The 27,376-nt window shown below is 45.2% G+C and overlaps 1 protein-coding gene across 2 annotated transcripts in view; it reads left to right on the top strand.

Annotated features, from left to right (window-relative positions):
- The window catches only part of RIPOR3 (RIPOR family member 3), a 153,103-nt gene that overhangs the window by 48,400 nt on the left and 77,327 nt on the right, over positions 1-27,376 (top strand). The window contains exons 1-2 of one of the 2 annotated variants that reach the window (XM_048498872.1): positions 14,049-14,108; positions 23,030-23,157. In XM_048498872.1, coding sequence (XP_048354829.1) covers positions 23,057-23,157 — 101 coding nt within the window. In that variant the 5' untranslated portion in view covers positions 14,049-14,108; positions 23,030-23,056. Of the gene's footprint in view, positions 1-14,048; positions 14,109-23,029; positions 23,158-27,376 lie in introns of those variants that run through there. The other variant, XM_048498871.1, reaches the window with a different exon arrangement.

The following is a 27,376-nucleotide window of genomic DNA, read 5'->3' as shown; positions in this document are numbered from 1 at the left end:
CTTCTGCCGTGTCGGCCATGATAGTCACCCCCTTGTCCAGTTTATTTTTACAACAACTCTACAGGTGGTGCGAGGTCTTCCAGTTTGCTTCTGGACTTAGTGAGGATTTGAACTAACAGCTCTCCAGCCCTAATCCTTTAACCATTACATCCCATTGGCTCTTTTTGCGCAGGTGCTAAAACAATGGTTACTTCATATCCTCTTGCCTGTGCACTTGAAGGCCTGGTAAATCAACACTGTCTGGCTCCTAGAATCACGTATGCAAGGATTTAACATAGCATGTAGCATCTGGCATGGAGTTTTAATTTCTTAAAAATAATCCAACACCTGTCCCCTCAATTCAGATCGACAGTGATTATGCTCTGCCTGTGGGGCGGGTTGGTTCAAACTCTAGTTGTCCATCAGATTTTTCAGACTTGTTCCAATGATGTTTTATCTTCCGTATCGATTACCAGTAATATTATTCCCTGTAGAGTTGCCAACACTGCGTTGGAGAATTCCTGCAGTTTTGGGGGTGGAGTCAGGGACCTCAAGTCATGGAATAATGCCCCAGGCTCCACCCTCCAAAGCATCCATTTTCTCCAGGGCAACTGACTCTTGTACTCTAGAAATTAGTTGTAGTTCTCAGAGATCCCCAGACCCCACCTGGGGGTCAGCAGCCCTAATCGACGGTCATCTCTCCTCCTCTGTGTCCTCTTCCCTTAAGAATGTTTTTTAAAATATTCTTTTTGTTTACACACCTCCTTGATTGTAAGCCCCTTTGAGTCTCCTGCAGGAGAGAAAGGAGGGATATAAATCCAAACTCCTCCTCCTCTTCTTCTTAAGAACATAAGAACATAAGAACAAGCCAGCTGGATCAGACCAAAGTCCATCTAGTCCAGCTCTCTGCTACTTGCAGTGGCCCACCAGGTGCCTTTGGGAGCTCACATGTAGGATGTGAACGCAATGGCCTTCTGCAGCTGTTGCTCCCGATCACCTGGTCTGTTAAGACATTTGCAATCTGAGATCAAGGAGGATCAAGATTGGTAGCCATAAATCGACTTCTCCTCCATAAATCTGTCCAAGCCCCTTTTAAAGCTATCCAGGTTAGTGGCCATCACCACCTCCTGTGGCAGCATATTCCAAACACCAATCACACGTTGCGTGAAGAAGTGTTTTCCGCGTGGTATTAGTCCCATTCTTCCCCCCAGCATTTTCAATGAATGCCCCCTGGTTCTAGTATTGTGAGAAAGAGAGAAAAATTTCTCTCTGTCAACATTTTCTACCCCATGCATAATTTTGTAGACTTCAATCATATCCCCCCTCAGTCAGCCTCCTCTCAAAACTAAAGAGTCCTAAACGCCAGAAAGCCTTCTCCTCATAGGGAAGGTGCTCCAGTCCCTCTAATCATCCTTGTTGCCCTTCTCTGCACTTCTTTTTCTGCATTTCCTCCTCAATATCCTTTTTGAGATGCGGCCACCAGAACTGGACACAGTAATTCCAAGCGCGGTCGCGACCACTGTTTTATATAAGGGCATGACAATCTTTGCAGTTTTATGATCAATTCCTTTCCTAATGATCCCCAGCATAGAGTTTGTCTTTTTCACAGCTGCCATGCATTGAGTTGACATTCTTATGGAACTATCAACTAAGACGCTTAAATCCCTTTCCTGGTCTGTGGGATAGCACTTTCGACCCTTGTATTGTATGTGAAGTTTCTCTTGGATTTTTTGCCCCTATGTGCATCACTTTACATTTTGCTACATTGAACTGTATTTGCCATTTCTGGAGCCCACTTCACCTAATTTATCAAGGTCCTGAGCTCTTCGCAACTCTTTGTGGTTCCCCCTGGTTTCCTTAGTATTGTGAGAAAGAGAGAAAAAATTTCTCTCTGTCAACATTTTCTACCCCATGCATGAATTTTGTAGACTTCAATCATATCCCCTCAGTCGCCTCCTCTCCCAAACTAAAGGAGTCCCAAACGCTGCAGCCTCTCCTCATAGGGAAGGTGTTCCAGTCCCTCAATCATCCTTGTTGCCCTTCTCTGCACTTTTTCTATCTCCTCAATATCCTTTTTGAGATGCGGCGACCAGAACTGGACACAGTACTCCAAGTGCGGTCGCACCACTGCTTTATATAAGGGCATGACAATCTTTGCAGTTTTATGATCAATTCCTTTCCTAATGATCCCCAGCATAGAGTTTGCCTTTTTTTACAGCTGCCATGCATTGAGTTGACATTCCCATGGAACTATCAACTAAGACGCCTAAATCCCTTTCCTGGTCTGTGACTGATAGCACTTTCGACCCTTGTAGCTGATATTAATGTGAAGTTTGGATTTTGCCCCTATATTGCATCACTTTACATTTTGCTACATTGAACTGCATTTGCCATTTCTGGAGCCCACTCACCTAATTCTTATCAAGGTCCGCTTGGAGCTCTTTCTCAGAATCCTTTGTGGTTCTCACCAATCTCTACATACATTTCTTCTCTTCTCTTCTCTTTCTTCTTTCTTCTTCTTCTTCTTCTCTCTTCTTCTTCTTCTTCTTCTTCTTCTTCTTCTTCTTCTTCTTCTTCTTCTTCTTCTTCTTCTTCTTCTTCTTCTTCTTCTTCTTCTTCTTCTTCTTCTTCTTCTTCTTCTTCTTCTTCTTCTTCTTCTTCTTCTTCCTTGCTGAGACTGAAGACAGATTGTGCGGCATAAAACAATGCAGTCAAACAGCACTCAGCAAACAATGCAATAGAACTAGAGTAAGCAAAAATTAGAAACAATGAAAAAGTGATCATACATGATGTGTTGTAATGAATGCAAAAAAGAATCGAATTACAAAAGTATAAAGCAATGCATTGAGAGCCAGATAATATATACCAGTGGTGGCGAACCTATGGCATGCGTGCCAGAGGTGGCACTCAGAGCCCTCTTTGTGGGCAAGCACGCTGTCGCCCCAGTTTGGCCACTTGGCAGTGGCATAGCACCAAGGGGGTGAGGGGTCGTGATGCACTGGGCATGCGCCCCTGCGGGGGCATGGCAAGGGCATTCCAGGGGGTGTGACAGGGTGTTTCGGAGCATTTTGGGGATGTTCCAGGGCAGGGCAGGGGCATGGCAGGGGGGCAGAGCACACGCATGCCCTGGCCAGAGTTTCCCCTTGCTCCGTCCCTGGCACTCAGTCTCTAAAAGGTTCGCCATCACTGATATATTTAATAAGCAGTGCAGTAGACTAAAATTGGGTTCCCTTTATAAAAGTTTCCTTGATTCTATTATAATAGTGCCTTATTCCCTTTATAAAATACCCTCCTGAACTATTCTGTTTTACAGAGTTTGGAGAATGACAGAAATGTAGGAAGACCTACTCAGACAGGCCATTCTGCAAAGTAAAATCCACAACAGAAAATGAAGGAAGAGGGCAATGATGAATTGAAGAGATAAAAATTCCATTGCAGCCTGAGTTTAACCTAACCAGGCCCAATTAACTTTGCAGATGGAGTTCTACAATACATCTTTGGAGGTCTTCTGCTGATCTCCAACTTGGGAAAGGGAGAGAAATTAATTTGAATGGAGGCCAGACTCTTATATAATTAGGAGCAGTTGCGATTGTTGAATGTTTTTATTTTAAGTGGGCCCCGAGTTCCTCAGTTAATGCCCAGAAACAGTTCTAGTGTTTCATCCCTTCCACAAGCATAAATGTTCTGTGCTTGCACAAAGAGATGGGAGCCAGGCAGGGAATGGAGAGGCAGAGAAGCCAATCACCCTAACCCTAACCCCGCCCCCCCTCGCGGTGCCCTCCCACACTTACCTTAGCGAAACAGTGCAGGCTGGAGAAGCGACCTGTTCCCTTCAGGCTGAAAATGGCCTGATGGAAACTTTACTTCCCAGGAGACCTTGCAAGCCCCAGGGTCTCATGGGAAGTGTAGTTCCCACCGGGCTGTTTTCAGCCTGAAGGGAACAGGCCAATTCTCCACTGCACTGTTTGGAACTCTAGCAGCAAATAAGTGTGGGTGGGGTGGGGCGTAAGTGTGGGTGGGGTGGGGCGGAAAACACAGAGTGCGCACCGGGCGCAGTATGGCCCAGCTATGCCTCTGGGCTGTAGTATCTATTTCCTGTGCCTTCCTTTGCCTGTGTTTTGTGCTAAGCTTATAGCAAAGGAAGCATTCAGAGACTTTCATCCCCCATGAGCTGGAGATAGGATTGCCAAATGCCCTGAGAGAGAGAAAGTCTTCTTCCTTTAACAGAAGTGTAATGAGATGTTATTTAGCAGCTGATGTTATGGACGTCCATGCCATGAAAAGCTTTAGTTGCCCATTTCTATATAATAATAATGATAATGATAATGATAATGATAATGATGATGATGATGATGATGATGATAATAATAATAAGAGTTTGGATTTATATCCCCCCTTTCTCTCCTGCAGGAGACTCAAAGGGGCTTACAATCTCCTTGCCCTTCCCCCCTCACAACAAACACCCTGCGAGGTAGGTGGGGCTGAGAGAGCTCCGAGAAGCTGTGACTAGCCCCAGGTCACCCAGCTGGCGTGTGTGGGAGTGTACAGGCTAATCTGAATTCCCCAGATAAGCCTCCACAGCTCAGGCGGCAGATAAGCCTCTATTAAAATGACAAGATAGTTTTCTCCTGGCCCAAAACTGGTTCCACCTGGGAGGGGTTCCTGGAATTTCAGAATATGTTGTGATCCATCCCTGACAGCCACCTAAGCAGATTGCTGGCAGAGCGTTTGCCGTGAAATACAAGCCTTTGAGGCATGGAGATCTGCTGCCAATCTGAGGAAACAAAATGGAAGATCCAGCCTCTGCCGTCCCTTTTAGGATCGTCTGCGGCCCCTTTTGGGGTTTCCAGCTTTTAACTGGTCTCTCTAGCTGTCCTTTTAGTATCAGTTTGACCTGCAGCAGTGCTTCCGTATCCTGTAAGTGCCATTCAGATACAATTTCTACGCATTAAGCCACTTTAAAGGGACAGGTCATTTTTCTCCTGACCTAGTTTCTTCCACCATTTCAACACGCCCATCCTAAACGGAACATATGGGCAAAGGCACACATGCTAGTAAGGCCGACGGAGTGGGTAACTGCACATAAAATTGGAACACGCAATGAATGTGGCATTCGTCACCCATGGTAGATGACAAGGTTTATATTTTTCAAGAATCTGCAAAGTCTTCTTTTGGCAGGAAAACAATATGCAGAAAATGAGTTTCTTCCAGTTTTGTTTTTTTTAAAAGGAGAATTGAAAATGGTCTGAGAGAAGCATCACTTTCCATAGTCTTCTTTTCCTTAGGTCAAATAGGTTTGGCACGTTTTGTGCTTCGTTTTTTTTTTTTTAAAAAAAAAACCTTGCAAAGCCTGTTCTCCACAGGGAAAAGGATACACTCTGCAAGCTGTGAACCCTGTTCTAAGCCACCTTCAACTCTCCACAAAATTTGTGCCTTCTCTCAAGCCTCACAGAATGTCCGAAAGGAACCCTCCCTTTCTATTTGCTGCTAGAGTTCCAAGTCTGATTTAGTGCCAGAACATGGAACAAGTAGTGTTTGATACTCCTGTGAGATAATTATGCCCTGTGTCAAAAGTTGCCTGCAAGCACTCTTCGAGCATCAGCAAAGGGGCAATGCCCTCCTTTCTCTTCCCCTGGGGTTGACGGTCAGAACATGGCAAATTTCTATCTCGAATTAAGTCCCCAGGAGTTCATCTGTTCCCTACACATTCTCAGTAATGGGAGCAATAACCACAAGGCCAAAGACTTTTGTGTCTCCTTTTAATTGCTTGTCATGCAATGACCTCCTTATTAAGTGATTTGTTTACCTCAGCTCCCATGAACAGAGTGTTAGAACGATTTTTCACAGTGTTGTAGAAAGCTACTTTTGTGAAGCTTGTGGGAACATCCTGTGCGCAGGGGCTGACCTGTGGGGCACCCATGGCAAAAGGTCGTACTGTGTTTTGGAAATTATGACCATTTCCCCCCTCCTTTTGTAATAGTGAAAAAACACCTAAGGATTGCCATGACCAAACAACATTATGCACACATGTGTGTTTTCTAATGAAAACCTGTATGGGGAGGCTGCATGTGATTGGAGCAGAGGCACAGGGATACTTACCCGTATATACTCGTGTATAAGTCAACCCGCAGATGAGTCAAGGCACCTAATTTCACCACAAAAAAACTGGGAAAACTTATTGACTCATGTATAAGTCTAGGGTGGGAAATGCAGTAGCTACTGGTAAATTTCAAAAATAAAAATAGATACCAATAAAATGTTTTTACATATTTATTTCAAAGAAAAACAGTATGGTATCAACAATAACTTTAAAAGTTCTGAAGTGGAATATATAACTCTCACAGGCAGTATCTCTTCAGAGTTTCATAGGGAAGATGCTCAACAAGATCCCCCTTTTAAAAAGTCCCTGCAGGTTCTCCTTCAACATGGATAGCTTATCACCGTGGTGGCAAACCTTTGGCACTCCAGATGTTATGGACTACAATTCCCATCAGCCCCTGCCAGCATGGCTAATTGGCTGTGCTGGCAAGGGCTGGTGGGAATTGTAGTCCATAACATCTGGAGTGCCAAAGGTTTGCCACCACTGGGCCTTATCATGACACAGTGAAGATGCTTGCGTGGTGATGGCAGCCGCTGCCCCAAAGCCAGTCCCACCTGCTTTCCAAAAACACTGGGTGGGGGCCGAGAAAGGTGCTGGCAGTGGCTGCACCCCAGGGCACCCTGTGTGAGGGGGGAGACTCCTGCCACCATGGGCTTCAATGGTGCGGATTTCCCAGTGAGTTTCCCTAGCATTCATGGAGCTTCCCGACCTGAACAAAAATTCTGTAACATATAAATTTAATATTTAATATTCACACCTATTCAGTGAATATTCACCGTGAATGAAGCTACTGGCCACCTGTTGTGCAGCAAAGCAACATCCCAAGGCTTACCTGGGAGCTGCTTTTGTGTCCACGTAGCAGGGAGCAGGTGCAGAAAAATACCCTCAGCTCCCAGTCTTTTTTTCGCACAAAAAATGTGCTGAAAAAGTAGACTTATACGCAGGTATATAGGGTAATTCTTCGCCTGCCAGATATATTCTGACAAAAACCATCACTTCCAAAGCACATTTTGCCCCTGTGAATGCAGCTAAGAAGTGGCAGTTTTGATTGGGATATGATTAGCAGGGGAAAGGATTAAGTTACTCCCTTGCCTCTATGCTTTGTCAAATACGTGGCCATAGGGATGCCAACTGCACTGAGAAATTCCTAGAGATTTAGAGGCAGAAACTTGAGAGGGTAGAGTTTGAAGAGAGGAGGGAGCTCAGTAGAAATCGAATGCACAGAATCTACCCTTGAAAACTGCATTCCCCACCCCCAGAGAAACTGATCTCTGTAATCTGAAAATTAGTGGTAATTCTAGGAAAATGATAGACCTCACCTGGGAGATGGCAACTCAGGGTTGCCAACTCCAGGTTGGGAAATTCCTGGAGATTTGGGTTGCAGATTGGAGAAGGTAGGATTTGGGGAGGTATCCAGAGGCGTAGCTCCAAGGTGGTGGGGTGGCAACGCGACACACTGGGTGCGTGCCCCTCCGGGGGCGTGGCGGGGGTGTTCTGGCGTGGGGTGGGATGGGGGCGGATGTTGGTGTGGCAGGGGTGGAGGATGCGCCAGTGCGCCGGGTGCTTTTCCCCCTCACTCCGTCCCTGGAGGTATCTCAGTGCAGTTTAGTGTCATGAAGTCCACCCACCATAGCAGCCATTTTCTCCAGAAAATGATCTCTGTAGTCTAGAGATGACCTCAATTCCAGGAGATCAACGGACCCCACCTGGAAGTTGGCAGCTCCAGTGGCCGCTCAACACTCATGACTGCTTTTGTTAAAAAAACAAAACAAGCTTGTTTGGACATTGTAGGATACATCTGGATATAAAAGTATAGCTGACCGCTTGCATTCTCAAAAGAGTCTCATGCATTCCCAGTTTCCTGTTTTGATGCTAAAGCAAAAGTTTTGGAATATGAGTACCAGGGGGGAAACGTGCCCTGGAGTCCACCTGCAGCTCATCGGTTTGTTCTCTCTGGAGGAAGGAGGAGCCTAGAATCTGGACAACATCAGTGGCTGCGCTTCAGAAGCCACATGTGTCTGGCTGTGTGAGAAGCAGGAGGCTTTGGCCTATCATTCCACTGGTTTAGCCTTAGATTAGAAACTTGAAGGGCAGTTTGTCTCTGCACAGCCGCTCTGCTGTTTCCTGTGCTGGCTTTTACTTCTGTCATTTCATTGACTCCTTGACTCAGGTCCTTTCTGCTGAGTCAGACCAGTGTTGTCTATTTTTACAAAGCAACCGCAGTCCAGGTGCCTGCAACCTGATTTTGTAAACCGGAGATAGCTGGGATTGAACCTGGGACCTTAGCTATATAAAGCAGATGCTCGGTATAGCAGCGTGGAGAGCAGGTGGACTCTTAATCTGAAGAACTGGTTTTGATTTCCCACTCCGCCACCTGAACGGCAGATTCTAATCTGGTGAACCAGGTTTGTTTGTCCACTCTTCCGCATTAAGTTTTCTGGGTGACCTTGGGCCACTCACAGTTATCTCAGAACTCCCTCAGCCTCATCTACTCCACAAGGTTTCTGTTATGGGGAGGGGAAGGGAAGGAGCTTGTAAGCTGCTTTCAGACTCCTTAGGGTTGAGAAAAGCAGGGTATAAATCCAAACTCTTCTCTTCTTCAATCCTTTTCTCTGTTGTGATTTGTTTACCTTTCAATTGTTCAGCCTTCAGGAACAGAGCTGTGCTTTTTAATTCTGTGCGAAGCACTGTACTAAACAGAGATTTAATAAAAAGGCTCTCTTCAAACGAATGAAGTAATAATGACGGTGACTATCTAGAGTCCCTGTATTGCAGTGATGGCGAACCTTTTTGAGACCGAGTGCCCAAATTGCAACCCCAAACCCACTTATTTATCGCAAAGTGCCAACACGGCAATTTAACCCGAATACTGAGGTTTAAGTTTAGAAAAAATGGTTGGCTCCGAGGCATGCGTTACTCAGGAGTAAGCTTGGTGAAGCAACTGTGCAACGCTTCAAATAGGTGAATCACGATCCTAGGAGGGTTTACTCAGAAGCAAGTCCCATTGCCAGCAACTGAGCTTACTCCCAGGTAAAGGATCATGCCCAGGCCAGCCTAGATGTGTGTGTGTGTGGGGGGAGGGTGAACTCTCTGTGTGAGTGCCCACAGAGAAGGATCTGAGTGCCACCTCTGGCACCCGTGCCATAGGTTCGCCACCACTGCTGTATTGTGTTATGGAGTTATGGAATTGCCTACTGCCGAGTCAAAACCATTGGTCTGTCAAGGTTGGAACTGTGTACCCTGACTGGTAACAGCTCTCAAGGATCTCAGGTAGAGATATTTCACATCACTTATTATCTGTTAACTACAGATAGTGAAGATTGCAGGTTGCTTAGTAATTTCCCATCCAAGTACTAACCTGGGTCAGCCTTGCTTAGCTTCCGAGATCTGATGAGATTGGGTAGCCTGGCCCATCCGGGTCTGGCCTGACATAGTCAGCAAGAACTAGGGAAACTATAGGCGCTATAGAAGCTACTACTGCTAGTTGATAGAAGGTTTAAAATTATATATTAGGTCTGATCTTTCCTTTGGAGCATAGGTGTCAAACTCGTGCCCCTCCAGATGTTATGGACTACAGTTCCCATCATCCCCTGCCAGCATCATGCTGGCAGGGGATGATGGGAGCTGTAGTCCATAACATCTGGAGGGCTGCGAGTTCGACACCTGTGCTTAGGAGGAATACATGAATGCCGTTGGACCATAATGATAGACTCACAACCCGCATCTTACACATGAGTATTTGGCAAGCAGTCTTCTTCATTGGAACCCACCTTACATCATGGCAAAACAATAAAATTCATATTGTTTAAATCCTGGCAGAGGTCTAACTTTGCTATTTAACCATTTTAAAAGGGATTTTTTCCCACGTTTCAGCAATCCATTCTCATAGCTGTAAAATCTGGACAAAAACAATTGATGAGTCATAACTATTTTGCTTACCAAGTCTTTACAGATTTCTTACTCACTATGTGGTAGCGTCTTATAAATCCCATCCCTTCCAGATGTTAATTAGTTCAGCTCTATTTCTGTAACTCCCTACAGCATGTGCATATCTTGCATTAGATTTGATGTTAATCCTATGTTTCCTATCTAATAACATTTACGGGGTCGTCTTCACCCACTCTGAGTGAACTTATCACTCTGTTGGATTTTCCTTTAAACTGGTCTTTCTTTGTTAACATGAAAATATCAACCTCATGGCTGTATATTTCAGTGCATTTCATGAAGTGAGCTCTAACCCATGAATCCTTTTGCTGGAATATATTTTGTTAGCATTTAAGGTGTAGCATTTCCAGGTCTTCCATTTTGGTGGGCCATTTCCCCTCCAGCAAAAAGGATCAGTGTCCATTAACATTGTGAGGTCACTTCCAGCTTGAACCTGGAAATGATGCCGCCATATTGGGAGTGACACTCTAGGATTCGTCCCAACACTGTGATATTACCAGTGAATCCTGAAGCATCATTCCAACATTATGATATCAGCTCTGGGATCACACCTGAAGTGACCTCATGGTGTCAGTGCCACACCAAATGTGAGGATGCCACTACCTCTGTGTCTCCTCAGGGTGATTAGCATGTCTGGCAACCTTAAGGTGCCATTGGACCTGTGTTTTATTTTCCTTTTATATGTTGTTAGTTCATGTAGCCCCAGACTCATCTCCTGATTAAATCCTGATTCTAGAACTTAGCCCTGGAAAAAATTAAACTGTTCCTCTCCTTCATTCCAGTGTGAATTAAAAACATATTTTCCCCCCAACCAAATTGTTCGCTAGGGGAAAGGATTAAAATACCGTTAACACCCCTTCAAGTACATATACCTACAAGGAAACAATTTTAAAGCAAGCAAATTGGGGGAATAAAACAGCAGGGAGAGGAAAGGGGGGGAGGGCTGAAGTCACACCACTGTTCTGTTCTTCCCTTATTTCTACCCAATGCAACTAAGGACAAGCACAAAACATTTTGAAATCCCCTCTCCCCTTTCTTGATTTCTGCTCCACAAAATTGCCCTTTAGAAATGCACTTTCTTTAAGCCCCCGAGATAGCTGATGGAAAAAACTAAAGCTTCCCTTTTCCTAGTGCAACCAAAGTCCGTGGTGTCCTGTTGCCACACCTTCTTTTTGGCAGCTGAAGCTATTAAATGTCTCCAGCTTCCTGCTCTGCTTTTCTTTGGTGTGGAAATAGATGCGTGAGAGAACAGAGAACTGGCTAACCTCTTAGTCTTGGGTGGGGTGTGAGTAGGGAAGGAGTTATAGGTGGGTAGCAGGAGGGAAGTGGGGGAATTAGCAGGCTCAAATTCAACTTCTGCCGTGAAGTCGCCAAGCAGCCTTGCCCCATGGCCCAGGATGCAGTTGCCAACCTCTAGGTTGGGGCTGGAGATCTCCCAGAATTACAACTGATCTCCTGACTGCACATATCAGTTTTCCTGAAGAAAATGGCTGCATTGGAGGTGGACTTTAAAGGACTATATACTGTGGTGGTCCCTCTGCGCCCCTGCCACGCCCCCACCATGCCCCACCCCCAGAACGCCCCTGCCACACCCCACCCCTGGAACACCCCGCCACACCCTCACACTGGCGCGCACCTGGTGTGTCGCACCCCCCCGTCCCCTTGGTGCTACGCCACTGGCTCCACCCCTAGATCACCAGAAATTTTTCAACCCAGAGTTGGCAAATTGAGCCAAGAGGCATCTCTACTATAAGTGGGAACATGGTTAGCCAACTTCGGGTTGAGAAATACCTAGAGATTTTGGAGGTGGAGCCAGTGGAGTCGTGGATTCTATCTACGGTATTTGGGTGGATTCTATTTGGGGATAGCTTGCAGGAAGGAGCTCTAATGTCAGGCTCCATCTTGACCATGGACACATAGAGAAGACAAAGGCAGGGAGTCCAGACAAGGACTTCAAGATAATAGGAAGCTTCCATGTTTAAAGAGCCTGTCTTAGAAGAAGACCAGCTAGGGCGTGTGTAGGGCTCAGGGACAGAGAACTGCATGTTTGCCCCTTTTTATTTGTATTCTTTAATCAATCAGTTGCTGTGGAGAGTATGTGCTTGGACTTTCAATAAGCCCTTTTATATTTTCAATGGTAATAATTGTTCTCCATACCAAAGACCTCAGCTCTTTGAACACGCTATCTAGAATAGGCACCATGGGAAGGAAGGCAGTTGCTTGCTAGATCTCTATTTTGCCACATGGTCTTGTGTGGTAAAGAAGAAGAAGAAGAAGAGTTTGGATTTATATCCCCCCTTCTCTCCTGTAGGAGACTCAAAGGGGCTTACAATCTCCTTGCCCTTCCCCCCTCACAACAAACACCCTCTGAGGTGGGTGGGGCTGCGAGAGCTCCACAAAGCTGTGACTAGCCCAAGGTCACCCAGCTGGCTTGTGTGGGAGTGCACAGGCTAATCTGAATTCCCCAGATAAGCCTCCACAACTCAAGCGGCAGAGCTGGGAATCAAACCTGGTTCCTCCAGATCAGAGTGCACCTGCTCTTAGCCACTGCTCTTAGCCACTACGCCACTACTGCTGTCTTTGTGGTAACCAGTCACTGGGTGGCAGGAGATGCGAGCACTGGGCAGAGACTTTAAGAAGCAGTGTGGAAAGGAAGTTAGGAGTGCTGACCCTCTGGGTGAGAATTCCTAAAATTGACCAGCTGGTGGCAGCATACCAAAGGCGAAGCATGAGAAAAAGCCTCTACCGGTAAGAGTTGGGTGGACTCAGGAGAGCAGAGCATCTCAGGTTGGAGAGCTTGAGACAGCTGCTGATGGCCTAGATGTAGTTGGAGAGCTAAAACAAAACAGGGCTTGGTGGGAACATTCTTTGGTTGGTGGGAACATTCTTTGACAAAGGAAAATCCATAGAGATCTTTTTGTTTGTGTAATTACTAGGCTGTTTACCCAAGGAGTGGGCTTAGTCACCTTTGTAGTGACACCCTGAGCTTCCACTTGTTGACCTGTGGCATTTAATTTTTCTAGCATAGAGGAGGGAATCTTCCTGCATCCATAGACAATTGGGTATTGTTGTGTTCAAATAAACATGGTGAGTGCCAGGAAGTAGACCCGAGTCCTTAAAAAACATCTTCATGGAGCTTGAAAGCTGCATCTCTCAGCCCAGGTTCTGTGGGAGGCACTTTCTGGACTCACCAAAGTACATCTTGAGTGATGTATGGATGTCTTCCAAATAATGGAGGATCATAATTTCAATTATATATAAGCTCACTCCAGCTTCTCTAGGGCAGGGGTAGGGAACCTGCGGCTCTCCAGATGTTCAGGAACTACAATTCCCATCAGCCTCTGTCAGCATGGCCAATTGGCCATGCTGGTAGGGGCTGATGGGAATTGTAGTTCCTGAACATCTGGAGAGCCGCAGGTTCCCTACCCCTGCTCTAGGGTCTGCTGTGCAATGTGCCAGAATTTTCACCTCCCAAAGCAACCTGTGTTGCTTATGGCACATTTGTTGTGGCACATTTGGCCCCTCAGGGTTTTGGCTATTGCAACTGGGATGGTGTTTGCTTCTGCTTCACTGTCCAATTTAAAAGAGACAGGAAGGCCTATTACAGCGAATGGGCTGTAGCATGCATTAGAAGCTGTTGGTTGGACATGGGACCCATAAATAACTTGCTCATTCTTTTTTCTAGATTTGTATTATATTCTTTTAGTCTTCATGCTTTCACGAAATTATTTTTTTTCCTGAGACAGTTATAAAAAATTGCTATGAAAGTTGGATGTGCCTGAGGTGGAGTGCAGTTTCACATTTATTGCAAATCTTATTTATTCTTGCTGGCACAGTTGCTTGCACTGGGAACTTTTCTGGGGGTTTGCCTTCCCTGTGGAGGAACTGGGGTAGATTTGCTTTGGCTGAACTACATGCCATGTTGCCTTTGCAGACATAGAATCATAGAGTTGGAAGAGACCCCAGGGGCCATCCAGGCCAACCCCCTGCAATGCACGAAGACACAATCAAAACACTCCTGACAGACGGTCATCCAGCCTCTCTTTGAAAATCTCCAAAGAAGGAGACTCCACCACACTCCGAGGTAGTGCATTCCACTGTCAAACAGCCCTTACTGTGAGGATATTTTTCCTGATGTTTAAGTGGAATCTCTTTTCCTTTACCTTGAACCCATTACTCCTGGTCCTAGTCTCTGGAGCAGCAGAAAACAAGCTTGCTCCCTCATCAACATGACATCCCTTCAGATATCTAAACATGGCTATCATGTCACCTCTTAACCTTCTCTTCACCAAACTAAACATACCTAAGCTCCCTAAGTCTCTCCTCATAGTGCAGTGATGGTGAACCTTTTCGAGACCGAGTGCCCAAATTGCAACCCAAAACACACTTATTTATCACAAAGTGCCAACATGGCAATTTAACCTGAATACTGAGGTTTTAGTTTAGAAAAAACGGTTGGCTCCAAGGCATGCGTTACTCGGGAGTAAGCTTGGTGAAGCAACCGTGCAACGCTTCGAATGGGTGAATCATGACCCTAGGAGGGTTTACTCAGAAGCAAGGCCAGCCTAGATATATGTGTGTATGAGGGTGGTGATGATTTTCCACTCCCCCTACATGACGAACTCTGTGCACGCATGCCCACAGAGAGGGCTCTGAGTGCCAGAGGTTTGCCACCACTGTCATAGAGCATGGATTCCTTTTACTATTTTGGTTATCCTTCTCTGGACTCAGTCCAGCTCGTCAATATCCTTCTTTAATTGCGGTGCCCAGAACTGTACACATAGCTCTAGCCTGGGCACTGGTAAGCTGAACACTGTCTTATCTCCTACCGCTGTGGTGGCGAACCTTTGGCACTCCAGATGTTATGGATTACAATTCCCATCAGCCCCTGCCAGCATGGTCAATTGGCCCCTCAGGGCCACCACTGTCCTACCATAAGTTCTTGAATTGGGCTGAACACGCCAGACTGGGCTGTTTCTCTTAGCTTGGTGACAAAGTCATCTATTCCAGCAACCTCATTAATGTTGTAGTTGCCAGCATCTCTCAAAACTCATGATTTTTCCGGGGTTCACAGAAAGCTTGGGAGGCTTTAAGAACCTCTGTGAAAATTTTATTGTTAGGATGTGCAAATATCTTTTGCATATTATAAATCTGAAAGGCTTTTTCTTCTATGCAATGTATCAAGACTACAAGTATATAAACTTCTGAATCTCTTTCAGCCTTTGTGTCTGCTAGGTACAGTTTTAATTTCTGCTCTCACTGTCACCAGTTCGCCCCTAAATTCCCCACAAAGGTAAATATTATGGAGGCATGAAATGCTCTTTTATTAAATAACAAGTATAATCTGGAATCCTCTTATACACTCATGATGACTCAAAGAACTAACAAAGGCCCCTTCCGCACACGCAAAATAATGCGTTTTCAAACCACTTTCACAACTGTTTGCAAGTGGATTTTGCTATTCCGCACAGCTTCAAAGAGCACTGAAAGCAGTTTGAAAGTGCATTATTTTGCATGTGTGGAATGAGCCAAAGCCACTTCTGACACCCTTGTGGCATTCCCCTTTACTTGGAAATCTACAATTTGCTTGGAAATTCCAGAACTGTGCAATGTTTCTCCCTCTTTTCATTTTTTTAATTCTAAATTTATGGGTTTGTTTTTATTTATCATTGCATTCTTTCATTTTGTTCCAGTTGTATTTTTATTTGTTTTGTCTTTCATCCACTTTGGATTACATGTTCAGGAACTGTAATCCTGAGCCAAGGGGTTCTTACTTCCAAATTCTGGCAGATTAGGGAAACGATCCAAGTTTTAAAGGCAATTTAAGGCAAAATTCTTAACAGAAGATCTATTTTGATGGTTTGTGTATTCATGGAATGCCTCCTGTTTATCTAATAACTGAAAAGATTACTTCCTGTAAGACAAGAAAGCCCTTGTGGGGTACAAATGTGTACATTTTGTAGCAATTGGATAATCAGGTTTTTAGATGCTACAGGTCCTGATGTTTCGGCCATGTGTGACACATCTTACCGTGACATGCTCTGAAGTTGCCAGCCACATATGCAGGCAAAATGTTAGGAGTTAAAACCACCAGTTCACGGCCACACAGCTCAGAAAACTAATCAGAACCAGTTTATTCCGGCCCTAAAAGCCTTTGGCCCTTTCCGCATGGGCCAAAAACGACGGCCTGGGGGCGGTAAAAACGCCGCCCCCAGGCCGCTGTTCGCACAGGCAGCGCTGCTGCAACGCAGCAGCGCCGACCTGACTGCTCTTCCCCCCCCACAAGGGCGGCGTCAGGCCGCCCTAAACAACAACCCTTTAAAGGGTTGTTGTTGGGGGGAAAGCGTCTTCCCGGCGGCGCGGTGTGAACCGCGCCACCAAGAACACACTGTCTCCCTGGCCCGTCCCACTCACCTTGTCCCCGTCGTCGCCTGCTGGCCGTCGAAACCCCGCCCACGCTGTCCTCCGACCCCTGGAGGTCGGAGGTCAGCGTGGGCGGGGCTTCGACGGCCAGCAGGCGACGACGGGGACAAGGTAAGTGGGACGGGCCAGGGAGAAGAGGCGGCTCCGTGCAGAGCCGCCTGCCGTTTGCCAGCCTCTGCTGCGGCCGCTCGCATGCGTGCATGCGAACGGCCTTCGCCTCCACGCCGGCGGAATTCTCGCCGGCGTGGAGGCGACAGGGAGGCCGTGCGGAAACGGCCTTTGATAATATAAATAGGTTTGCAAGGATTGTGAGTTTATATGGCGAGGGACAATACAAGGCATAGATATTCTGCTTCCTGGACAGGGGCATACTGGTCCTAAATGGCACCTGGGGGCATGATCGCCTCCCTGTGTCCGCCCGTGACGAAATGGCCTCCTGGCACCCCCCCACATGACAAAATGGCATGCGCCTGGTGACATGGGATACCCCATATCCCCATTAGCAGTACGCCACTGTTCCTGGAAAGTTTCTAAAGCCATCACAGAAAATTTAAAAGTTTCTAAAAATTTAGAAAGTTTCTAAAGTCATCACAGAAATTTAATGCATATTTCTGATCTTTCTGAAGTCTATGTCCTTTTCTTTAATAATGTATGGTGAACACGCACACACAAAACATTCTTCCCAGATGCCTTTTACAGATCCCCTTTCACTCCCTTTCCTCCGGTCTAAAGCTAACAGGCAGCTTCTAGGGGGAAAAAAAGACAGAAGTCCTTGAAAGAACCAAAAGGAGAGGAAATGTGGTATATCATTTTAAAGGCAGAGCTTAACTTTGCTGCCATCCCTGTTATTGACTGTGGGTGGAAAGTCCTCACGGACCCTGCTAGCTCAATTACCCTGCAGTTCCTCCTTTGAGCCAGATCAAAGTGGAAATCGTTGTGGATTGTACAAGTCATGCTCAAAATCAGGGCAGTGTCACGGAGGTGCTCCCATTTAAACTAGAGGATTCCTACATTCCATGTGAATAAGGATTACAATGTGGAAGCTGCACTAGTCTTTATTTTATGGCAGTGAGGTTGCCTTCTCTTTGCCACTTGGACTGAATTTCCATGCCTGTTGTGTTTTATGAGATAGCAGCCCTGTGGTCTAAACTGTGTGCACATGGAACAGAGGGAATTCAGTTCCCCCAAGGAAAAAAAGGTTTGAGTAATGTTGGGAAATAGAAGCAGCCAAAGGAAACTGGTCTTGTTGGCTGATACCAGCATGACCCAAGCTAAATTCATGAATGAGAGATGGGTGGTTTGGGAGCAAAATGCTGTGAGCAACCAAGATCTGGATCCTGATCTGATAAAGCTACATTGAGCAGCTTTGGGGGAAAAATAAGTGTTTTGTGCATCTATAGTGGCAGTATGTGCAAGTCAGTGCTTGGGTCTAGTTACAAGACTATGCAAAATAATGCCAAACTGATGGGCTGGCTGTAGGGATGAATAGTCTGACTTCATCATCTCTTTCTTTCCTGGATAGCTGGGCTATTGACTGAAAATTGTAAGGAAACCAAGCCCTTCTGTCTTGCTAGGGATACTTGCTTGGAGCAGCTGAACAATTGTCCAAAAATGAAACTCACGCCATGGTTAGGGTTTTTTTTCTCCCCATTCAGTTTGAAGTAATAGTGGCAGTGGTGATGGTATCATAGTGTTATTACAAGCAAACATAGAGCAAAATTGGTAGGGGAGGAAGAGATGTAGCTTAGTGGAAGAGTCCCTGCCAGAGACAGCACAAAGCTCTTCATTTACAACAAATATAACAAAAATATATATGATGATATATGTCTCCTCCCTTCCCTCTTTTTCCCAGTTTTCACCACCTTGGCCTGGTTCCCTATGATCCTCTGTAGGTTCTTTCTCAGTGATTTTAACTTTTGCTTGTTGGTGGTATTTTATCACTCCCTGCATGCATGTGTCTAGTTCTGGGCGTGTTGTTGGAGGTATGGAGCAAACCCTCAGAACATGACAAAAGAAGAAAGACGTCCAGTGGCATGTGAAAGAGCCACATGTGGCTCATGAACTGCAGTATGACTACTGCTGGCACTAAGCAACTCATTGTTTGGTTTGGGGCCCCCTCCTCTCTAAAAATGGAGAATATTCTTGGAATGGAAATTCTTCACCCAATGTAAGCAGTCAATTTAGTCATTCTCTCTGCAGATTATGGCTGCTGTGAGGAGCAGCAGCTATGATACGGTGGCGTAAAACTTCCACATATTCTTTCTGCCATCTTTTATATTTTAAACCTAAGCATTTATAGTTTCTTCTTGTCACAGAGTTTGCCTTCTAAGCCCTTGCCTTTATTGCTGCTCTCTGAATCCTTCACAGAAAGCCGTAACCACAGACATTAGAGCTGCATCAGTATTTGGTCTATGGCTCAATGGTAGAACATCTGCTTTTTATATGTGGAAGGTCCCAACTGTAGTCCCTGCTGTCTGTAGTTAAAGGATCATAGAATCATAGAGTTGGAAGAGACCCCAAGGGCCATCAGGTCCAACCCCCTACAAAGCAGGAACACATAATCAAAGCACTCCTGATAGATGGCCATCCAGCCTCTGTTAAAAAAACCTCCAAAGAAGGAGACTCCACTACATTCTGAGGTAGTGCATTCCACTGCCAAACAGCTCTTACTGTCAGGAAGTTTTTTTTTCTGATGTTTAGGTGGAATTCTTTTCCTTCACCTTGAATCCATTACTCCTGGTCCTAGTCTCTGGAGCAGCAGACAACAAGCTTGCTCCCTCACCAGCATGACATCCCTTCAAATATCTAAACATGGCTATCATGTCACCTCTTAATCTTCTCTTCACCAAACTTAACAAGCCCATCTCCCTAAGTCTCTCCTTGTATGACATGGATTCCAGACCTTTGACCATTTTGGTTGCCCTCCTCTGGACCCGTTCCACCTTGTCAATATCCTTCCTGAATTGCGGTGCCAAGAACTGCACACAATATTCCAGGTGAGGTCTAAGCAATGTAGAATAGAGAGGTACAATTACATCCCTCGATCTAGACACTATATTCCTATTGATACCGCCCAGAATCGCATTGGCTTTCTTGGCCGCCGCATCTCACTGCTGACTCGTGTTGATCTCAGGTAGCAAGAATCAGGAGAACCTTTTCTCTGCCTGACACCCTGGAGAGCTGTTGCCAGTCAGAGAAGATAATTCAGAGTTAGAAAAGCCAATGGGCTGATTCAGTACAAATATAGCATGGTTAGAAAGAGCACATTTTGGGAAGTACAGAGAGGCATAGTATTTAGAGTATCAGATTAGGATCTGGGGGATTCAAGCTCAAATCCATAATCATGGCATGGAAGCTTGCTGGGTGACTTTGGACCAATCACACTCTCTCAGTCTAACCTCCCTCACAGGGTCATTGTGAAGATAAAATGGAAGAGAGGAAAAACCATATAAACTACTTTAAATCCCCATTGGGAGAAAGGATGTGTATAAATGAAGTAAGTAAGTAAAGAAATAAGAAGCAGAACAAATTCTTTAGACCCAGATTCAGTCACTGGCATCTTCAACGAAAAGGATTTCCGGTAGCAGTAGCTGGGAATGCTGTTTCTCTGCCTAAGACCCTGGAGAGCTTTTGTGAGTCAGGGAAGCTAATCGGTAGAGTGATATCAATGAAGGCAACAGATGTTGCTGTCTTGGGCCCTTATTATTTCAGGTATTTTAAAAAAGTCACTCCAGGACTGCTTCCGCATCAAGGATTTCCCATGTTTCAACCAACCAATTAGTGTGGGTTTTTTCATGTTTCTTCACAATATCATCCTTTATTTCTACACAGACTATTCTTTCTGTATACACACACACAAAGCAAAGACTCTTCTTTATTTTGAACCTGTAAAAAGGTATTCCTTGGGCAGGATGCCATCAGCACAGGCAGTTTCTTATGTCTGAAGGGGAAACAGCGCAATTGCAGTATTTCTGTGAAGAGATTTTCCTCTGATAATGATGCAAAGGGCCAGCCCCTGACGACAGTTAGCATAGCAGAAGAGAACTGCCTGACTTTTTTGATGTTGGGAAGGAGATTGTCAGAGGCTTTGCAAATATGAGATTTTTAAAAAGGTTGCTAAAGGTATTGTGTTATTCCTATCTAGCATCACTGAATTATTTTTTTTAAAAACAGAAGAGAATCACCACAGCTGAATCCTCAGGTTAGGGTGAGGGACGGGATTGTTGGAAACATCTGCAAATATATGAAGGGGATTTAATTTTTTGTAAATACTGTGTTAATTCTATACAATGCTTCACCGTCCTCAAAATAAAGAAAAAACAGGGTGGGCAGAGAATTCTGAGGGTCACGTGATCTCATAGCAGGTAGGGCTTCAGTGCATATCAGGTGTGAAAAGGAAACCCCTGCTAAAAATGGAGAGCCAATAGATTACCCTTGACTAGAATCCCCATTATGAGGGTAATTTCACACAGAATTGCTTTAGCATCCAGACTGCTGTGGAAGATTACCTTGGTGTGGAAGCAGCCCAGGCGGAGTTTCAGTGCAGTTACTCTGTGGGCCCTTCAGATCATGACAATTTGAATTAATTAGATGCGTGCATGAAGAACTGCATTTGTTTTGGGTAGAGTAGGAACAGTGGAGTTACATCTTGCAAAATGCATCAGTCAGACGCAACTACCGATCGGATGTAGGATGTCTAAGTGGGCTGTTTGTTCCGGAGACACTGGTGATGGAGACAATGTATTTAACAGACAGATTTTTTTCTTCTTCTATAGCTAAACTCCCCCACAAAAAAAAGGAAATGCAATTGACACACAAGTCAAAGTATAACCCAACCTTTGCACAATACTCCCAGAGAGACCTTTTTAATGACAATAGCATAATATCGTATCCACGTGTAGTCTGTGAGGAGATGGGATAGTTTTTCCGTAGGGGTAATTATTTTGCTACTTATTTAGACAAACCTTCAAAGAAGTCAGACCACTTGTGAATAAAATTTTAGGGACTCTGGAAGATGAAGCGTCCTTTCTTCTTCTTCTTCTTCTTCTTCTTCTTCTTCTTCTTCTTCTTCTTCTTCTTCTTCTTCTTCTTCTTCTTCTTCTTCTTCTTCTTCTTCTTCTTCTTCTTCTTCTTCATTATCATTATCATTATCATTATCATTATCATTATTATTATTATTATTATTATTATTATTATTATTATTATTATTATTATTATTATTATTATTATTATTATTATTAAATAGACCGCCCTACTCCTGAAGGGCTCAGGGTGGTTCACAAAACAATCAACATTTGAATACAACAAATAATTTCAGTTAAAACAATAAATAAATTAAACATATGGTTAGATGCAAACATGCACTAGAGATATACTTCAAGGAAGAGTGCCAGATTAAGAGCCCCACCCAAAAGGGCGCGCATCTGCCTCTGGGAGTGGCACACGGCCACGTAGGTGGATGTACCCACCCTAGGTTGCTTGCCCCCGGCGGAGAGGTGACGCCACCAGTTTGTGAATGCTGCAGCCCTCCCCAGCACAGGGATGTGACACTGGCATCCCAGCAATCTTGCTGCTGCCAGCATATCAGGGGCTGGCTGGGGGAGTAGCCGACATTAGTCGCCTTATGCTGGCAGCCGGGAATTCAGACATATGGCACCTAAACAGGTGGCATAAGTCTATGAAGCCCAGTGGGGGCTTCTCAGAGTTGGGGAGGCTTCTTCACTTTTCAAGCCTCCCCATGCTGCCGAAAAGCATCTATCGGAGTGGCATGGCAGACTGACCTCTTGGATGGAGCTGTAAGTGAATCAAAAGGGGAAAAAATATTTGGAATGCTTTCAGAATGATGCTGGTACCAGGATGTATGCCTGTGTGTGGGCCACTGCTCACGAATATAATCACGAATATATTTACTAGGAACCCGTGACACTTTTACAGCCCAGTTCTTCACAATGTCAACAACTGAAGTGTCTGGAGATGCGTTTTCCAAAGTACAATGTGTTGGCCTGAATGTTAAACTCCTGGAGGCTCTTTTGCTTCTAAAAAGCGAGGAGGGCAGTCTTTGCACATTCTGCCATCTCAGTGCAGTCCCGCACCCCCTTTAACCCCATCGTGGGAGCCCAGTGGTCTGGGAGGGAACAGTTTGGAGGGAGGACAGAGAGGGATGGGATGCAAAAAAATCACCACATGTACAGCTTGACTTAGCTCACACAACATAGGAACTGAGCTGTTGAGTTCTTTAAAAATGCATCTGCTTGAGGGCCCATGGGCAGATATCAGTTTAGATCCAACAGTGGAGTGATTCAATAAGTGACAGGATTTCTGTCTATGAAATGCAGCTTTCTTGCCTCCCACACCTGTTGCATCCCCAGATGTCCCCTGAAATGCTGTTGTGAGGGGTTCCAGAGTCAATCCTTGTTCCAACCCCAGAGAGCTGCAGCTGGTAGGAATAGACAGTGGAATGAGATGTATTGATTGTGGAACTTCGTAGAGTCACTGATAGACCCTATTTATTTGTATATTATTATTCTTTATTCCCAAGTGCTTTCTAATCCTTTGACATGCCTGTTTTCCTTTTATTTCTAGACTCGAGAGGCCCACTAAACTAGAATCATGTCTGTGAAGCTAACTTTTGTTTCTCCCGCTGATGGAGGAAGAATTGGCCGGAGCTGCTCATTTGCTGGATTCAGTGCTGCGCATAGCCGAAAATTATCGTAAGTCGCAGTTACTAGTACAGTGGAACCTGGGTTTTCATTGCCTTCGGTTTTCATTGGTTTCGGTTTTCATCGATTTTTTCAGTGAAAAATTTGTCTCAGTTTTCATCGATTTGCCTCAGTTTTCATCGATTTGCAGTAAGGTGCAGGGGTTTGTGGAGAAAAATCACCCGGGCAAAGCTGTTACAGGCCGTGTCTGCAACTTGTTTAATGACAATGTCTTGCCCCATTTCAAACAAATCTTAAAGAGGCGTCAGAAACAGACCTCTTGGGACAGCTTTCGGGTGCGACATTGGTCCACTGGCTCTGAAGCTGGTCCTAGTGTTATTGTTTGTTACTGTTTTCAGCATTAAACACTATGTTTATTCACCAAAAAATGTGTTTTTGGTATGTTTTTTGGAGTGCCTAGAACAGATTAATTGGATTTACATTGATCGCTATGGAAAAGTTTGCCTCAGTTTTCATCGGTTTCAGTTTTCATCGATTCTTTTCAGATGAAAACCGAGGTTCCACTGTACTAGCTAGTTCCTTTACTCCCACAATTCCTTTGCTACTTATTGTTCCTGTTGTATGGCATGACATGCAGGTCAACCCCTTAATCTGTCTCTACTATTTAAATTTCAGAATTGCTCTTCAGGATATTGCTGAATACATTAACTGTAGAATCAACATTACTGTACAGGGTACAATTTGGGAAGGGGATGATCATCTCCCTTTCTGGAGCAGCTGTTAAAAGGATCTGTCTCTCTTTTTAAACAGAATCAGTTTTTACAGTGCAATCCAAAAGGGGTGGGAGCAAAGCCGCACTGAAAGTGGCATGAACCCTACGCCCGTGTCGGTGTCCTTGTGTTGTTCAAATGGGCACAGATGCCGAATCAGGGACCCTTAAGTTGGTGCTGTGGGACTGTGCAGCAGCTCAATGCCCTGGTGCTGCAGAAGGCTCAAGACTGGTGTTCCTCCAATGCAGGAGCTTGTGCCAGTGTGGATAGGGGTGTTCCAGGGGCATTCCCGGGGCAGAGAGTGCCCCTTCAACCTGGGAACCCCCTGTTCTCCTGGTAGAGACTTATGCCACCAAAAAGGGTGATGTAAGCCATTGCCCTCAATGGGTTTTTTTTAATGACTGGTGGGTTTTTCTCTTTCTTTTCTTGGCGGCTGTGCCCCTGAGTGCCTCTTTGGAAGCGGCGCAGTGGCACCATGCCAGGCTACTGTGGATATACCCCACTTTCCATTGGGCTGTTAAACATGCAGAACAGTCAAGTCCTACAGAGGTGCTTTCCCTACTCACCGTTTGCTGCACGCTACTCTTGCCAAGTAGCGCGGCGTCCAGCGGCACTCCCCACTACAGGGGCGGCGACAATGCAGCCGCCCCGACTCTGCTGCTCTTGCGCCCCCTCAGCGCACATCATTTCTGGCGCTGCTAAAAACGGCGCCTTTTGATGACCCCTCGCAGAGTGCGGGGGAGTGGGGAAGCCGGGGAACACAACCCCTGCGCTGAAAAGGTCCACGCCGGATGAAGCCGACGTCATTTTTTAAAGTGGGGAATGGCCAGAGTCCCATTACGTTCAACAGGATTTACTGAGGTGAATGACAGCTAGTGTGGTGTGATGGATAGAGGGTTGGGCTTGACCTGGGGAAATCAAATCTTCATTCTGTGTCCCTGATTGAAAACGGCTCCTGCTTCACAGTAAGTTTAAGTCTGGGGCAGGGTGGACAATACAAGGGGTTCGATGGTAGAGTCTTTGCCTGGAGGAGGTCCCAGATTCAATCATTTGCACCACCAATTAAATGATCAGGTAGTAGGTGATATGAAAGCCCTCTGCCCGGGATGTCAGAGGAGACCATACTGATCTTTTGAGACCAATGTTTGAGAAAACATGTAAAGTGGCAGCTCAGGATTGCAAAAGTATTGGAATTTAGGGAAATTGAGGCCGGGTGGGGCTTCAGTGGAGGACAATTCCACCTTTCAAAGTAGCCATTTTCTCCAACTTATCTGTGTCATTGGAGATCAGTTTTAATCCTGGGAGATCTTCAGGCCCTGTCTGGAAGTTGGCATGCCCAAGGCAGTTCCGTGTGTTCAAGGCAATGGTGGTGCAGGGGTGGGGTTGATATTATTGTCTGTTGTGGGTTTTCTGGGCTGTTTCTCTGTGGTCTGGTAGGTTTTGCTTCTAACATTTTGCCTGAATCTGTGTGGCATCTTCAGAAGTATGTCCTGTGACATATCTCTGAAGATGCCAACCATAGTTGTGGGCGAAACGCTACCAGACCATGGCCACATAGCCCCAAAATCCCACAACAGTCGATTCCGGCCATGAAAGCCTTTGACAATATGTTTGAAATAATTTTGGGAACCTGCCCCCTTTCTCTAGTTCCCTGATCCAGCTTAGGGCACCCAGTTATTTTTTCAACTAATTACATACCTGGATTTCCGGTGATGGAAGGTATAATTTGGTCCTGTGCGTGGTCTTTGAATAGCATGTGAGATATATATGAGTATTCAGAGTAATTTGAACTGCTATATGTCAGGAATGAACATAAGAACATAAGATAGAGCCTTGCTGGATCAGACCAGAGTCCATCTAGTCCAGCACTCTGCTACTCACAGTGGCCCACCAGGTGCCTTTGGGAGCTCACATGCAGGATGTGAAAGCAGTAACCTTCTGCTGCTGCTGCTGCTCCCGAGCATCTGGTCTGCTAAGGAGAATCAAGATTGGTAGCCATAGATCGACTTCTCTTCTATCGATCTGTCCAAGCCCCTTTTAAAGCTATCCAGGTTACTGGCCATCACCACTTCCTGTGGCAGCATATTCCAAACACAATCATGCATTACATAAAGAAATGTTTCCTTTTATTAGTCCTAATTTCCGCCCCCCCCCGGCCCCTTGTTCTAGTATTGTGAAAAAGAGAGAAAAAAATTCTTTCTGTGGATATTTTCTACCCCATGCATAATTTTATAGACTTCAATCATATCCCCCCTCAGACGTCTCCTCTCCAAACTAAAGAGTCCCAAATGCTGCAGCCTCTCCTCATAAGGAAGGTGCTCCAATCCCTCGTCCTCATTGCCCCTCTCTGCACTTTTTCTACCTCTTCGATTTCCTTTTTGAGAGAAGAGAGAATAGACCCAGGCTTTTCCCTCTCTCCAAACACTTTGAACAGTGCTAAGGTGTCCAACGACCAGCAAAACACTGAAAAGACACACTGGTAAATGAAGCCCTGAAAGACCCTCCCCCCACCAAATCACACAATAAATTGAATAAACAGAACATAGCCTGAAGTACGTAGTGGGAGTTCTTGCAAGGGAAAAATGCAACAAGGAGAAGAAGTCAAAAACAGCTGTTTTCCAGGACTAAAGCACCTCCAGCAGGGTAAGAATGCTCTAAAGAAGCGCGTTTACATTTCCCTGGAGGTTATTCAGTTACTTTCAGCTGTAAAGCATTTAAAAACACAACAACAATCGGGCCTTTATGTACTTTTCTGGGGACGGGGAGATTGCAAAATTTGTGTGCCGTTAAAGCAACCTTGCTTTGCATGTGAATCAAGCACCATTTCTTTGAGAAAACAGATGTGGTCGTTATTTACACTTCCTGGGTTATGTTTATTGCCAGAATGTCAAACTGAATGCATTTTGAGTTTGAACCTGTGGCAAGAGGTATTAGTCAGTCACAGGTTTATTCATGTTTAAACCAAGACAGTCAGTTGGCTTTAATTTGCCTAGTACTATGTTGGATTACGGCCACAGTCTATTTTTGTTGGGGAAGAAGGCGGGTAGGATTTTTCCAGTGCAATCCTAAACACTGTTACACTGGTGACTTCAATGAGAGTATGTATCTCTATTTAAGATTTCACTATTACTTCTCAAATCCAATTGTTCTCCAATGGTACACTGGCTCTTATTCAAGTTTTACCTAGGAGGAGAATGTAAGAATGTAAGAACTTATCATAGGGTTGCCAGGTCCCGCTGGCCACTGTGGGGGATGGGAGCCTTGTAGCCATCCAGTTTATTGATGTATGGATATGCAGGTTTGGAATCATGGCCAGCATTGCCAAGACCTGCAACCTGTTAAAGGCCATTTACTCACTTGTGGCCTTTTTTGCATTGAGTGTACGTTGTGTCCTTTAGGTTTGATTCTTAGTTACCCACATGTTTCCTCCTCTTCAGCAGTCATCCCGCCTTCAGGTCAGAGAATCCCTGTCATTTCTGAAAGGTCTGAAAGTGTGACTT

The sequence above is a fragment of the Sphaerodactylus townsendi genome, linkage group LG05 (genome assembly GCF_021028975.2).
Source record: "Sphaerodactylus townsendi isolate TG3544 linkage group LG05, MPM_Stown_v2.3, whole genome shotgun sequence".
Lineage (NCBI taxonomy): Eukaryota > Metazoa > Chordata > Lepidosauria > Squamata > Sphaerodactylidae > Sphaerodactylus > Sphaerodactylus townsendi.
The sequence above is the reverse complement of the archived record's forward strand: the minus strand, read 5'-3'. Positions and strand labels throughout refer to the sequence as shown.